General features: G+C 50.4%; 2 protein-coding genes across 4 annotated transcripts; one reads left to right on the plus strand and one right to left on the minus strand.

Moving 5' to 3' along the window:
• The first annotated feature begins 1,084 nt into the window (after positions 1-1,084).
• On the plus strand, positions 1,085-9,350 carry usp28 (ubiquitin specific peptidase 28). 3 transcript variants are annotated; one of them, XM_049741983.1, is made up of 26 exons: positions 1,085-1,267; positions 2,405-2,482; positions 2,579-2,699; positions 2,831-2,918; positions 2,994-3,156; positions 3,652-3,738; positions 3,810-3,947; positions 4,012-4,082; positions 4,141-4,217; positions 4,293-4,441; positions 4,521-4,648; positions 4,838-4,933; positions 5,003-5,146; positions 5,218-5,369; positions 5,472-5,542; positions 5,618-5,846; positions 5,932-6,255; positions 6,336-6,475; positions 6,618-6,893; positions 6,960-7,055; positions 7,160-7,338; positions 7,683-7,761; positions 7,834-7,913; positions 7,979-8,102; positions 8,279-8,474; positions 8,551-9,350. In XM_049741983.1, the coding sequence occupies exons 1-26, from the start codon at positions 1,223-1,225 to the stop codon at positions 8,724-8,726; spliced, it is 3,507 nt and encodes a 1,168-aa protein (XP_049597940.1). In that variant the 5' UTR covers positions 1,085-1,222; the 3' UTR covers positions 8,727-9,350. The 3 variants fall into 3 exon arrangements, with proteins under 3 accessions (XP_049597940.1, XP_049597942.1, XP_049597941.1); XM_049741985.1 differs by having other exon boundaries at positions 6,342-6,475; XM_049741984.1 differs by having other exon boundaries at positions 2,408-2,482.
• Positions 9,351-9,491: 141 nt separating this feature from the next.
• Positions 9,492-13,947, minus strand: LOC125981912 (von Willebrand factor A domain-containing protein 7). Its single transcript, XM_049741986.2, has 14 exons — positions 13,612-13,947; positions 12,932-13,204; positions 12,732-12,825; positions 12,527-12,661; positions 12,272-12,458; positions 12,025-12,200; positions 11,827-11,939; positions 11,639-11,755; positions 11,240-11,564; positions 10,988-11,140; positions 10,817-10,909; positions 10,462-10,733; positions 10,104-10,403; positions 9,492-10,036 (listed from the first exon to the last, which is right to left on the minus strand). The coding sequence occupies exons 1-14, from the start codon at positions 13,789-13,791 to the stop codon at positions 9,641-9,643; spliced, it is 2,814 nt and encodes a 937-aa protein (XP_049597943.1). The 5' UTR covers positions 13,792-13,947; the 3' UTR covers positions 9,492-9,640.
• Positions 13,948-14,245: the final 298 nt, after the last annotated feature.

Here is a 14,245-nt window from a genome sequence, read left to right on the forward strand (position 1 = left end):
TTTTTGAAAAGCTACAGTGGAAAGTAAACTTACCACATCAAGGACAGACTGTAAGATGAAGTCGACAAAAACGGTGGTCGCGCTGGTCCAGTTCTGAACGGGACGAACCCCGCGGTCGTAATTCCTCAGCAAAGCTCTTGTCAGCTGATTCAACGCCGATCTTTTTGGCTTCTCCGGAATACTTTGAGCCATGTGGCCGCCCACAAGCGACACTGATGAAGTTTGAACAATCGTGGTCGTGAACTGACACCATCGGTTCTACTTGATCTTGAAGATGTTTTAGTCCACATGCATGCGATATGACTGTATTTCAAAACATTGCAGTTAAAGATTTCTTTTTTTTTTTCTTTTTTAAAGCTACAGTATTTCAATGAAAAGAAGAACATCTTACCCGTCAACAGTAGCAAGCAAATGGCAGACATTGAGCAAGAATTCCTTTTCTTCTCTCTTCTTTTTCTTCTTCCTCTTCTGTAATAGCAAAATCTCCTGAGTGGGATCGAAGAGGAGCTCCAAGTTGTTTGGAGTGAAGAGCCAGAACACACACAGGGCTAGTGTAGACATTTTTTTTTACGATATTGATCTTCACCAACCCGAGTAAGCGGATACCGTCCATAGAATGATGAAACACACGAGACAAGATGCGCCCTCAGAGACAGACTATTGTCAACATCAATTAAATACAAATGGGGTTGGTTATTTTTTATGTATATTTTAATTTTGTCATTTTAACAAAAGCAGAAGATACCATTATTATACCATTACGACTTTTCACTGGCTTTCTTTTTTCGACTAGCATAAAATAAATGACTAAAAAAAAGGGGGGGGTAATAGGATTCTGACTTTTCTTCTCAGAATTCTGACTTTAAAGTGAGAATTCATCAAGTCAGAATTCTGACTTTAAAGTCAGAAAGTGGGAATTCTCACTTTAAAGTCAGAATTCTGACTTGATTCTCTGAATTGTGACCACTTTAAAGTCAGAATTCTGGGAATCCTCTTCCGTAAATGACAGACTGGACAAGTGATGGGGAAAATAAATGATTGACGTTGTTGCTGTGTCCCTCAACACGCCTCCTTGTCAATCACGTCGCGGCTGCGCGCACGCCGCCGGGCCGAGCACGCGCGCGTCGCTTGGCGCTCTCCGCGTGTGACAGATGGCGTGCCAGTGACTCCTCACCCGGGGCTGAAATTTGAAAACGGCAAGAAATTTGGTTGCGATTTTGCGATGATAATCGAAGAGAGCGAAAATGGAGAGAACTCAACCAACACGGTGAGCGCAAAAAAAAACAAAAACAAAAAAATGGACGACGCGAGTGGAATTACATATGAGCGTGAAAGGCCCTAACTAACCGGACTTGTGTTACTAACCTTAACGCCGAAATCTCGACGTGGTTAAAGTTGAAATTTTATTTTATTTATTTATTTATTTATTTATTTATTTATTTTTATTTTATTGAGAATCAACATAAGACAAAAAAAAATAGCGCTTGCATTTTTTGTTTTTGTGGATTTCACTTGAAAATGTAAACAGTTAAATTATTGGACATGAAGTGACATTTTTTCAAACGAGTTATGACATACTGCATTTGAGACCTATTTTGGTGATTTCTCATTTGTCCTTTTAGGGTGTTGTGTTCTAAGTGACGTGCACTGTCTAATTCTGAAATATTTTGACAGTTAGTCCTCCGGCAAGTAAACAAATCATTTCAATCCATCTTGTGTGGAAAGCAATGAGAAGTCGTCAAGTTGTTGTTGTTTTTCCCCAAACACTCTGATAGTATTCAAAATTGTAAAACTATTCCTCCGTGTCCTCAAACCTGTGTTTTATTTATTTATTTATTTATTTATTTATTTATTTATTTATTCATTCATTCAACCTGTGTGTGTGTGTATATGTTTGTGTGAGAGTGAGTCACAGTGGCTTTGTGATGTAGTCCGGTGGCATGCCGAGCAGAATGATAAACAGAACCCTGTCCTATCCATGTCAGCAGCTTAAAATAGAGGCAAAGCGAGGGCTCTCCGATATACCCGGGACACCATATAAGTCTGGTCCCCCTGCTCTGGGCTTTCTGTGTGTTTGTGTGTGTGCGCGACGCATGCACCTGTTGTTGTAATGACAGGCTTTATATAGCGTGGCAGCCCACCCGCCTGCCCTCGCGCAACTCACTGAGCTGCCTCCGTCCGCTTTGTATTGAAACGCTTCATGTGTCCACAAGGTGAAAACACGCCCGGGTGCTCGGTTCAAATTGTCCTCACTCGCCATGGGTTGATGACAATGACTTGATGGCCGCTCGCCGTCTTGGCCTCGTATGACGACGACGGCTCGCATCCTCAAGGGCTCTCCTGATTGGAACCTGAAAAGCTCGGATTGGTCAATGACGTGCATCTATTGTTTTTGTTTGGACAGCAGACCGAGATGCTGATCAACCAGCTGAGGGAGATCACCGGGGTTCAAGATCCTCACCTTCTCTGCAGAGCCTTAAAAGTAAGGCAAAGAAGTCCGATCGAGTGACGTGTGCGTGCATGTTGATTTCTAGAGTACATTTGCAGCCTTTATCTTTTCCCACCTTATCTTCTGAAGGCCGGTCGGGGTGACATCGGACACGCTGTCGGTCTCCTGACAAGTCAGCCGGTGGAGGTTGGGGATGGCGGAGAGCCGCAAGAGTTGGGGGCAGCCAATGTGGCCTGGGAAGGACACAAAGGTGGTATACACAGCCTTCTTTATTAGCTTTCCAGATTTGGTTCGTTGCAAAACAGATTGCCGGTTCCTTTTGGTCCAGTAGAACAGAGGCCAAGTGTCGAATCTCCATGAGAAAGATTTTCTTTTCTTCAGACGTCCACGCAGATGAACTCCAAACCGCCATCGAGCTGAGCCTGCAGGAGTCCCACAAGGCTCAGGAAGAGGAGCGAGAGTTCCATCGGTACTGCCCTTTACATTATTAGGAATGCCTTTTATGCAAGTTGGCAATCACATTCGTGACGGACGCCTTGGGCAGGGCTCTGGAGGCCAGCGCTGAGGAGAACCCAGCCAGGGGTAAGAAGAAGAGATGCGAGGCCCACAGCGACATGAGCAACCCCGCCGACTGGATCCGCAAGGACGACTGGCCCGTGGGACTTCGCAACGTGGGCAACACCTGCTGGTTCAGCGCCGTCATCCAGGTGAGCGCGAGCGGCGTGCTTTCAACTCCCTAGCGCCGTGGCATTTTCCGACTAGCGACGCTAATAGCATCAAGTGCTTTTTTGTTTTCATCGCGCCGACTATTGTCGATTCAACCTAGCGGCGGCGAATACGAGCTCGTTGGTGAAATGAAATTATGCCAATTGAATCTGATCGCCGGAGTCACTCTTCAGCGCTCAGCGGCTCCATTAAACTTCCTGCTCAATCAAATATTATCGGGAGACACGAGTGCTCAATTTCATTTTAGTGACACATAAGACAAACTGTTCCCTCACAGGAAACACGCATGGAAAGTACTTAGTGCTTATTTCGGGGGAATGGAAAGTGAAATCAAAGCTTAGAAAGCACGCTTATATCGGTGAGAGTCTTTTTTTTTTTTTTCCCCCCACAAGCGAGTAAGCAGGGTTCAAATCATGGCGGAGGGAATAAGCGCAAGCAAGGTGCCATTAATGCCGAGTTGTTTTGTCACCCTGCAGTCCCTCTTCCACCTGCCCGTGTTTAAAAGGCTGGTGCTCGACTACCGCCTCTCTGAGCAAATCCTGGACAGGTGTAAGAGCCACACGGTGAGCATCGGCGGTAAAGACAAACGGACGGACGGACGGAAAGCAGGTGAACGCTGAATTTGTGCCCACAGGACAAGCGGAACATTGCCTTCATGCAGGAGTTGCGCTGCCTCTTTGCCCTCATGGTGGGCTCCACGCGCAGCTTCGTGGACCCCTCTGCCGCCGTGGAGCTCCTGCGAGAGGCTTTTCGGACCAGCGAGGCCCAGCAGGTACAAGACGTACGCGAGCCAGGACCATGAGATTTCGGATACTGACCCCCCCCTTCCCATTCAGGATGTGAGCGAGTTCTCCCACAAGCTTCTGGACTGGTTAGAAGACGCCTTCCAGCTGGCTGCCAACGGAGAGTAAGTTCCACAAGAGAACCAACCGCAAATACCATATTGATTTTGCTTTTGCTTCCAGCAACGCCACAGACAAGCAAAACAACCCAATGGTCCAACTTTTCTACGGCACCTTTGTGACCCAGCGCAAGCACCAAGGTACCTGCGTCGGTCTTGGTGAGCTGAGCGATACGCAGCGTTCGCTGGCTCAGCCTGCGTGTTTGTTGACCGCAGGTCAAGTTGTATGCAACACGGAGCAGTTTGGCCAGTATCCTTTGCAAGTCAACGGCTTCAATAATCTGGACGAGTGCCTGGAAGGAGCCATGGTGGAGAGGGACATCGAGGCACTCCATGCCCAACACGGCGAGCCGGCTGGCCGAGAGGTAGGTCGCCTTTAAATCCTTTTTTTTTCTGTCCTGATCACGATTGAGGTGTTTTTTTTGTTTTGGGCTCTTTTTGCAGAGATGGTTCAAAAAACTGCCACCTGTGCTGACATTTGAACTGTCCAGATTTGAATTCAACACGCAGCTCGGCCGCCCTGAGAAAATACACAAGAAATTGGAGTTCCCGCAAATCATCTACATGGATAGGTGAGCGCTTGCCAATGGAAGGGAAGAACTATAATACAGAATAATACATAATAATGTAATGTGATTATATAATAAATAATACAAATAAATATGATCAATTCAACTCCAAAAAAGTCCAAAGTGTCATGACAAATTACCAGTCACAGTTGTAATAGTGAAAGGGATTTTTCCTGACTTGGTCTTTTCCAGATATCTTCACCAAAACCTGACATGTACGCACGAGAGGCGTGGAGAAGTGAAAAAAGTGAAGGAGCAGCTCGCAGATCTTCAACAGAAACTGGAATGGTAGCGTACAGAGAGCCCACTGTTGAATGGCCTCCTGCGCTTGCTGTGACCAAACGTGTTTCCGTGTAGCTATCAACGCTACGGCTCGGGCCCCAACAAGTACCCTCTGGCCGACATGCTGCAGTTTGTGTTGGAGTTTGCCTCCAGCAAGCCCGCCGCACTTTCGCCGGCCCTTCCTTCATCGCCCACGGACGCCGGCCCAGAGAACAACGGGTGAGCTCGGAGCGCAGATGATGCGATGGAAAAGTTCTGTTTGGTGAATGGGATTGATGGTCTTCCCTCAGTGAGGCGGCAGAGGAGGAGGGGGGCTCCCAGCGCATTCCCAAGACCTGCAGCCAGCACTGCCCCCCGGCCAATGACGTCTCCGAGGAGGAGCTGCACTTTGTTCAGGCCTGCCTCCAGCGGTGGAGGACGGAAGTGGAGAAGGACATCCACGGTACGGGAGGGAAGGGAGCCTTTCATTCCGGTGGGCCTATATTCCAAGCGCTCACTCCTCTGGATTCATTCCCACCTTGCTCGTGTTGTTTGGGCGCCGCAGAGCTAAAGGCCAACATCGAGAGACTCAGTCAGACGCTGGAGGGCATGTACTCGGACAACAGCCTCTGCCAGGTGATCTTTCCTCATGTCCAGCGTCGCTTTCACCCATGGTTTGTTTTAAGATGACGTTGTCATGTCCATCCTTAGGTGCCCTACAGACTCCACGCGGTGCTGGTCCACGAGGGCCAGGCCTCAGCAGGCCACTACTGGGCGTACATTTACGACCACGCCAACCAGCGCTGGATGAAGTGCAACGACATCACCGTCACCGAGTCCTCGTGGGAGGAGCTGGAACGAGATTCTTTTGGCGGCACGACCAACGCTAGCGCCTACTGTCTCATGTACATCGATGACAGGCTGCCCCATCTTATTAGCGGTACTGGAGCACCACCTGAGCTCTTTGTTTCATTTCAACACAAAGGGACCTTTTCAAAGTCCAACAATGGCCGCTTTCCGTTCAGAGCGCGCAGACGACGAAACGGGCCAGGTGCTGCGCGGCATGGACTCCCTGCCATCCGTCCTGAGACGCTTCGTGCAACAGGACAACCGCTGGTTCCAGCAGGAGCTCAGCGAGTGGGAGGAGCAACTCCGCCAGGCGGCGGCGCCTCCGGGCGAGTCGGACGAGCCCCCGGAAGCCGAGCCTCAGCCCCCGGAAGCCGGCGCCGACCGCGATCCTCAGCCCTCGGCGCCTGTCGAACCCGTGCCGCAGGCCCAGGGAGCCGCTGCTACTTCGCAAGCGGAAGCTCGGAGCCATCCGGAGCCTGACGCTGCAGGCCCGCTTGAAGGTCTTGAGGGGCTTTGGAAATATATATATATTAGCAATATGAATTCATTCAAAGGAAATAATTGTCCCCACCCTGAAAAGAATTAGACGCAGCAGCCGCAGCCCTTCCGAACTCAGACTGCCAACCAGATGACGGCGAGCCCGACAACAGCGACATGGTGGAACCCGAGCAGTGTTCTGAGGTCGCCGCCGTCGCAGCTGAGAGAGAGCCTCAAAGTCAGGTGAGTGGAAAGCACCTGTTTCCCCACTCTCCCCCTCCCTCCCAGCTTTGTCAAACACAGGTCACGCAAGTGCCGTAGATGCTACAGTGATGTGTGGAGGAGCATGTAGGATTCACAATGATGTTGCTCTGCTCTGCGCCAGAGTCCCGAAGTTGAGCTCGACGCTAACCATTCGCTGCCAGACCTCTCCGTGAACAACGAAGACGCACAGGAGGAGGAGAAGGAGGAAGAAGTGGAGGAAACCGCTCGAGGTGACGTCGAGGCCTCCTCGGAGGAAGCTCCTCGCCGCCAATCCGATCAGGAGCAGCCCATGCCAGCGGCGGGGCGGCGGCAGGCCCAGAACGAGGTCTCTGAGGTGGAGATCCCCAACGTGGGCAGGATCATGGTGAGGGCGGATGCTGACGGATACAACGAAGAGGTAAGTGAGCAAGCAAGCCGTCAAAAAGGATGACAAATCAACCATGGTTTGTCACCTGCCCGACAGATGATGTTGACCCCAGCCATGCAGGGCATCATTCTTGCCATTGCAAAGGCCAGACAAGCATTCGACTCGGAGGGTCCCGAGGCTGGACTCATCAAGGTGGCTAGCTCGCTCGCTCGCTGGCTAACGCTCTTTATGTTTGGAACTTCTCTTTTCACTTTATGGACGGTTGAAAATGGCTTTGGCTTCCCTCCACCAACCAGGCCTTCCACGAAGAGTACTCCCGCTTGTACGAGCTCTCCCAGGAGGAGACCACGCCGCGGGAGGACGCGCGCCTGCAGCATGCCCTTGTTTACTTCTTCCAGAACAAAGCGCCCAAACGCGTCATCGAGAGGACGCTGCTCGAGCAGTTCACTGACCGCAATCTGAGCTACGATGAGAGGTGACATAGTTTGTGTGGGCTTTTTTTTCCCACTCTACTATTATTGCATTTAACATCACTTATATTTTTGGTTGGAAATTGGAAATTCCAAAATCCGACCACTTTTACTTTTACTTGTACTTTTGAAAGCTAAAGAAATGGAGCGAGGTGGGCACGGAATACTGTCGACATAGATTTATTGAGTCAAAAAAAAACAAAAAACATTGACATCAACTCAACTCAACTCGATATGGAATGTAAATACCGCCATCTAGTGGCCGAATGAGGGTAACTGGTGCAAAATGTGGCTCGCTTACCTCCTGAATTTCCAATGATTCAATCTGCGCCCAACGTTGGTTTGGCAGAGCCATCGGCATCATGAGGGAAGCTCGAGCCAAGCTGCGCCTCATCAAGCCCGAGGACATGGACATGGATGAGTACCTGGTACTTTCATGCAAATCTTATTCAGCAATTTGTCCACTTTGATTGACGTGTTCTAAATTTGAAATCCAACAGCAGTGGCACGACGACTACAGAACGTTCCGGACTGTCTTTGTCTACCTGCTGACCGGACTGGAGCACTACCAGCACGGCAAGTAAGTGTCCCGCATCACTGAACAGCTTCCACAAAGCCTGACTTTTTGTTTTTTCTGCATTCCAGAATGCGCGAGGCTCTAACCTACCTGGCTCACGCCTACGACACCAACGCCGCCCTGCTGGCGAGCGGAGAGAAACGCGGCGTGGACACGTCTTTGATTGCACTGTACAGGAGAAAGTGCCTCATGGTGAGTGGTTCCACGTTGCTCAATTTCAATGATAGGAATCCCGCTTCGAGAAATATCCTTTTATACATGGCCGACTCGATATCGGCCAACATTCAAAATCAAGCGACTCCCGCTGGAGTGTAGAAAAAAAAATCCTTGTTTCAAGGATTGTGAGGTCCTTTCCGTGCTCCTCACAGAGCTTGAACGAAAGGGCCACGCGGCTCTTTGCCAGCGGTGACGAGAGCAAGGTGGAGGACAGCGTGGCCATCATGGACGAAGCGGTCATCCCCTGCCTGCACCTGATGAGCCGTGAGGTGTCGTCACAGGAGGACCGCGACACCATGGAGAGCATCCGCAGTCAGTGGTGCTGCTGCCTGGGGCAGGACATGGACGGTAGCTAGACCAGTCTCAGCACCTTTATCTCGGAGACGAGACGGCCTTCCGAGCTTTGGCCTTTTTTCCTCTGCAGACTCACTCCAGATGAAACTGGGCGAATTCCTGCCACGGGTCCTGGACTGCTCCACCCAGACAGCGGTCCTCAAAGACCCCCCCAAGGTCCACGTCAACCAAGCTCATGACCTGTGCAGCCGCCTGGCCGCCGTCATGGAGTCCATCTGCAACACCGCCGTGGTGGCTGTCAAGTAACCAAAGTCGCCCGACGTACTTTTGATAGCCAACCGACCGCCGGCTTGACACTCGCGCGTCATTTCCTGTAATGTGTGTCGCTAGCCGTTAGCCGTGTTAGCAAGTAGCCATTTTGACACGGGATAGTAGTACAAGGGAGGAAGAAGACTCGGATTTGGATCAGTCCTGTCTTGAAGCACTTAATCACTTGTTCATTTTGCCCATGAAGCATAGTTCAGCACAAAGACGTTCCCCGTGCAGGAAGTGACACGAGTGGGATGACGCACGACAGCAACACGTTTGTAATAATAATGCCCATTTGCATTTGTTTTTCTATATACGTATGTATTTTGTATTTTTACAGACTTTGGTAAGTGGCCGTATGCATGTAGATGAAAGTCAAGAGAGCTAGCGAGGGATGTGATTTGAAGGAAGTGCAATAGAGTCATTCGAAACGCCAGACCCCAAGGAGAAAACACGGTGTGTGGAAAAAGCCACACGTGATGGCTGGGGGGGGGGGGGGGGGGTACATGGATGACATGAAACCTCAACAATGCTCTCTCTCAAGTCCAAAAACAACACGTTTGTCACGTGCCACCGATACCATCGCGTTGGGCTCGTCCTCAATAAATGTTTGAAATGTGATCTTCTCGTCTTTGCCAATGATTTCACAGCATCTCGATAAACATTTCCATCAAATTACCAGCATGTTGTCCTTGTGTAGATTTGCTGTATGTGTCAAAGTTGTGCATGACTGGAAAAAGCGTTGATTATGGCACAAAGAAGCAGTTTTCTTAATAAATTTATTTCACATAATCTTGGAATTACCAACATTTGAAGCTGCAGTATTGGATGTTGGCCACTAGGCGAAGACATTACATTAGCACGATTAAAAATTGCATTGCTGCAATTGGCGACGTTTTTGCGATGAGACTTCAGAACATGTTCAGGTTCTCCGGAAATCCGAGCGCCAGGGTGAGCACAGCGCAACCGAGGGCTGTCTGAGTGAGGAAAGAGGCCACGCAGCCGGAGCTTGTGGTAAAGGCGTTGAAGGAGCACATGTCCGCATTGCCCACGTTGTCCACCACCAGCAGCTCCACATCGGGCGAATCGCAAAATCCCTCATAGGTGGCCAGGGTGTCGTTCTGGTTTTCGGTGTCCGGTGTGAGGGTCAGCGTGCCGTTGCCTTGCGTGAGGGTGACCCGCTCCACGCCCGTCCCTTCGGCGCCGTCGCTGACCTTCAGCGACAGCGACCACGGGTTTGCGCTTGTGTTTTGCACGCAGTTGACGATGCCCAGCACCTGGCACACGGGAGCCGTGAAGTCCGTCACCTGCCAGGAGACACCAAGCGGTCAGATAATGTTTTCCGAGCGTAATGTGAGAGGCAAGGCCACCAACCGGATTCAGGACGGAAATTCTGATGATGGCGTAGTTGATGTCGTCGCCTCCGGGGGCCTCCGCTTCAATAACGAGGGTGACGGTGGTGCCTGACGGTGTATTGAGTGGCACAGCGAGCATCACGGTGCCGTTGGCGCTCAGTCCCGGCGGCTCCACCAGGAGAACGTTCGGAGCACTGGCTGTGTAGAGCGGGTTGTTGGTGGTCGCCCGGATCGTGATATTTCCTCCAGTTTCTTCGGCGGTCACGGTAAAAGGCACAGAGAACTCCGTCCCGGGGACGAGGTTTCCCTCGGCATCAGCCTAAACGTAGACGACGTCAGCCATATTGTCGCGTGTAGCTAGCCAAGCGAGAGCTCACCTTGATAGTTAAATTGGACGCGCGAAAGCTGGTCGCCGACTCCCTTTGGAAAGGAAAGACTCCTCCCGCCGTGGCGTTCACCTCGTTTCCCTTCACACGCACCACAAACGGCACAGATGGAATATTGTCGACCCGAACCAGGAAGTTGCCGCCTTCCTGCGACTCCACGTTTCCCGGGACCTCCAGCGATCCCGCTGACTCAACCAGAGTGACCTCCGTCACATTCGCAGTGTTGCTCCCCGTAAGCATCACCAGCAAACTTCCGTTGGTGCCTTCAAACAGAAGCCAGGCGGGACGCCTCATCAGGAAAACCGGCCTTCTTGCGGTTAGCGTCAGGCCGCAAAAGTTCTCTTACCCGCCAATGGACGTGAGTCGAGAACATCAAACGTGTTTGACGGGGAGGGGACGAACTCCGCAAAGTCAAACAGGAAGTCAAGGGGACTCTGACCTTTAAAGTCAAACCAAACAAATGCACCTTTTGTTTCGTTTCTTAAGTCTCCATTTCCGTTGGCGGCCGAGCACTTACCTGTGGCCCTCAGTGTGTACGGATTTGTTGCCTCCACCATCACTTGCCACGTTCCCACTTGAGGCCTCAGCTGCCAACTTTCCAAGTTTCCCGCCGACGTGAAGGACGAGGTCAATTGGTCCGCCGCCACGGTGCGCAAATCGACCTCACGGCCTGCAAAGACCCAGCGGTAGGCACGTTCGCTTTCGTCAGTGCCTTTAAATATCTGAGGTTTTAACGTGACTATGATTGTGTGTCTCGTTTGTGTCTCACCCTCAGGATCCACCAGCGTGACGTTAGCCGGATTTCCCGTGATGAAAAGTCGGACATTGCTGGTTGTCCCGTCAATCACAAAACTGAAGTTTGCGTTCACTCCTGGAGTCCTGGAGGCTCGCACGAGTGTCACTACAGTTGAGTTGGACATTTGCCCGATGATGCTGGTAGCCTCCAAGAGTTGGTCCTTGTCCACTTCTATGACCAGACCTCCAGCGGCATCGCTTAGATCTTTGTACACCTGAGCGTCCGATTCTGCAATTCTGGTACTCCGCCTACGCCGCCGCCGAGTGTTCGCCGGTGTTCCCGTGATCAGGAAGTACACCTGGATGGAAAAAAAAAAGTCTTCACATCGGTGAGGGTCTCGGAACGGCACGAGGTGAGACCGTGTGCACCCACCACAGATTGAGTCCGCTCAATGTTAGCGATGACGGTGGACTTCAGCTGTTCATCTTTGGCCGAGGCGTCTGTGAAGAGGAAGATGTCCGAGCTCCGAGGAGCGTTCGTCAATGCCAACTTGAAAAAGAGGATTGTTGTGTTCAGCATTTAGGCTTCATCACGTTAGGAAGTGAAGATGAATGTTCTACCTGGAGCCCTGAGAGACTCAGCTCCCCTTCATCTCCTCCACCGCTTGCCGTCAGATCATCCACAAGGTTCTTGAAGACTTCCGGGTCACTTGTTCTCATCACCGGCCCAAATTCTGAACCCAACCGAGAGAGCGTTCCTTGTCTTTCAGTTAGGGTAAAAAAAATGTTTTAAAAACTGCTTCCGGTCCGCAACCTGACCTGGATCGTTGAAGGGCACGAGAATGTAGGACAAAGGTTGGTTGTCAGTTTCCACTTGGCTGTCGATGAAGGTGGAAGTGGCAGTGCGCACGGCCGCGATATCATCGCTCATACTCTGCGTGGTGTCGATCACCAAACAAAGAGCTTTGCCGCTTCCTCTGGACACGCCCAACATTCTGATTACGGAAATACATACAAGCTTGACACGGCACCTGAATTTCAGCAATGTCTGTATCTGTGTGTGTACTGGAGGAAAGGTTCATCTCCCGCCGCTCGTCGAACGTCCTCCAGGATCTCGCTGGTCGCCGACGTGGCCAGACGGGCCGCTTCTGAGTGGAGGAAGCCGTGCTCTGAATTGGTGGTATCTTTGTTGATCCCGCCGGTGGGCTCGATCCTGCTGGTCACGTCCAGGGCTCCTCCGTGGCTGCACTTTCCTGTCCGAGAAATGACGGTGCACATCAAACCGGCCGTACGCAATTCACAAGATTCAGGATTCTCTTACCGCTGGGCTTGGTGTCGATCAATGGAATGAGTCCAAAATATCCCGAGGTCAGGACCTGCTCGCTGATGATGTCCTCCAGGATGTTATTTCTGCAGTCATCGCCATCGCAGCTGCGACATGTCGGCCTGCTCTCGTCTGCCGGAACGGAAACCTTCATAAAGAGCTGCGCTTCTTTCTGTGAATGTCCATCTCCTTTTTTGCCTACCTGCTAAGTTGCCGATGCTGGTGTCGGATCTGAGAAGGTTAGAGTTGGGAAAGCTCATGCCGATCTCCACCCAGTTACTGTGGCTGTAAAAGTCCTTCAAGTTCAAGACAAACAAAACAAGTTAGCTTAATGACAAGTTAGCGTAACCACAAGATAGCTTAACGACAAGTTAGCTTAACAACAAGTCAAACAAGGAAAACCTGGAGCGTGTGTAGGGTCGCTCCCAGGTTTTCCCGGGCTGCTTCAAAGTTCTCCTCCTTATTGTTGGCCTTGACCGTCTGCAGGCCGGTGGTGATGATGTTCCGACCGCTGACGAAGGTTTCGTCGTCAAAGTGGAAGCTGGCGTTGAGCGCTTCTTCCAGGTCCACGCGTATGTTGCGCAACGTGATGGACCTGATGGCTTGCTCGTAGCTCCTGATGGAGTTTCCGGCCCTGCAAGCGGCTGCCACACCTGTGGGGGTGAACGGCTGCGGCTACACGCACGCATACACACACACACACACACACACAAACACACATACACACACACACACACACGAGTCCCGCCGTCATTCACTTGTACACTTGATGTTGTCTGGCAGACTGAAAGGACTCTTAAATTCTGCCTCTGGGCTTTGTTGACGTAAACAAGGGGGAGGGATTTTATCACTCCTATTTCTACAGCTGATCTCTTAAAAAAAAAAAAAAAAATTGGGATTTCCAGACTTTAGCTGTATAATTTATTTTATTTTGCCCAGAGTAAGCTCCAACATCTTCCAGCTGGCCAGAGAACCGATGACTTGGTCATATTTTCCAACACCAGGAAACAAAACCTACGGTCCTTGACAGACTAAAGACACACAAACACAAAAATAGCGTGGAACAGAAAAAGGAATCTCACGGGAAAGGCGAAGTCGCTGCCCTCAGCTTCGGCCAGCGCACGGCACACCTGCACGGTGACGTTCAAAATGGCTTCTTTTGTGATCTCTTGGTGACTCTGCGAACTTCCTGGCAGAATCCCGAATCCTTGAGCTCCACTTTGAAGCAGAAGGATGACCCAAACCGCCAAAGCGGGCGACATGTCTTCTCAACCTTGTTCTGAAAAAGGAAATACGTTTTGCTGAATCACTCGGAAGCCGCTGAACCTTTCCGTCTTCTTTTCGTTTCCGAGAGTTAAAAGTGGTGAAACCGATGCTGCTTCTCTGCTCAATTTTGGCGGAATGGCAACAGTGAGTAGGATGCGGGAAAAAGGTTCAACCTGTTCAACCTGTTGGTTGTGTTATGACATCATGTGCCAGTACGCCAAAGCTAAGATATTTTACCATTGCTTAAGGCCTTGGAATGTCATAATGATCTCATTAATCATTTGCATGAAGGAAAAAAAAACTTATTATACATGTTTGTTTAGTTATTTTTTTACCAAAAAAAAAGCCTTACTAGACATGGTCTTTTAAAAGAAATATTTTTACAAAAAAAAAAGCCTTACTTATACATGGTCCTTTTTTCTTTCTTTTTTTTTTTTTAAAGCCCTAATA

Source organism: Syngnathus scovelli, chromosome 15, assembly GCF_024217435.2.
Source record: "Syngnathus scovelli strain Florida chromosome 15, RoL_Ssco_1.2, whole genome shotgun sequence".
NCBI classification, from domain to species: Eukaryota; Metazoa; Chordata; class Actinopteri; order Syngnathiformes; family Syngnathidae; genus Syngnathus; species Syngnathus scovelli.

Coding starts and splice junctions, on each gene's coding strand:
- LOC125981912 (XM_049741986.2), bottom strand. CDS start 13,791: ATGTCGCCCGCTTTGGCGGTTTGGGTCATCCTTCTGCTTCAAAGTGGA. Junction 13,205..13,611: donor GCAGCGACTTCGCCTTTCCC/GTGAGATTCCTT, acceptor GCGTGCGTGTAG/CCGCAGCCGTTCACCCCCAC. Junction 10,037..10,103: donor GAATTTCCGTCCTGAATCCG/GTTGGTGGCCTT, acceptor GTCTCCTGGCAG/GTGACGGACTTCACGGCTCC.
- usp28 (XM_049741983.1), top strand. CDS start 1,223: ATGATAATCGAAGAGAGCGAAAATGGAGAGAACTCAACCAACACG. Junction 3,739..3,809: donor ACAGGTGTAAGAGCCACACG/GTGAGCATCGGC, acceptor TTGTGCCCACAG/GACAAGCGGAACATTGCCTT. Junction 4,934..5,002: donor CTTCAACAGAAACTGGAATG/GTAGCGTACAGA, acceptor GTTTCCGTGTAG/CTATCAACGCTACGGCTCGG.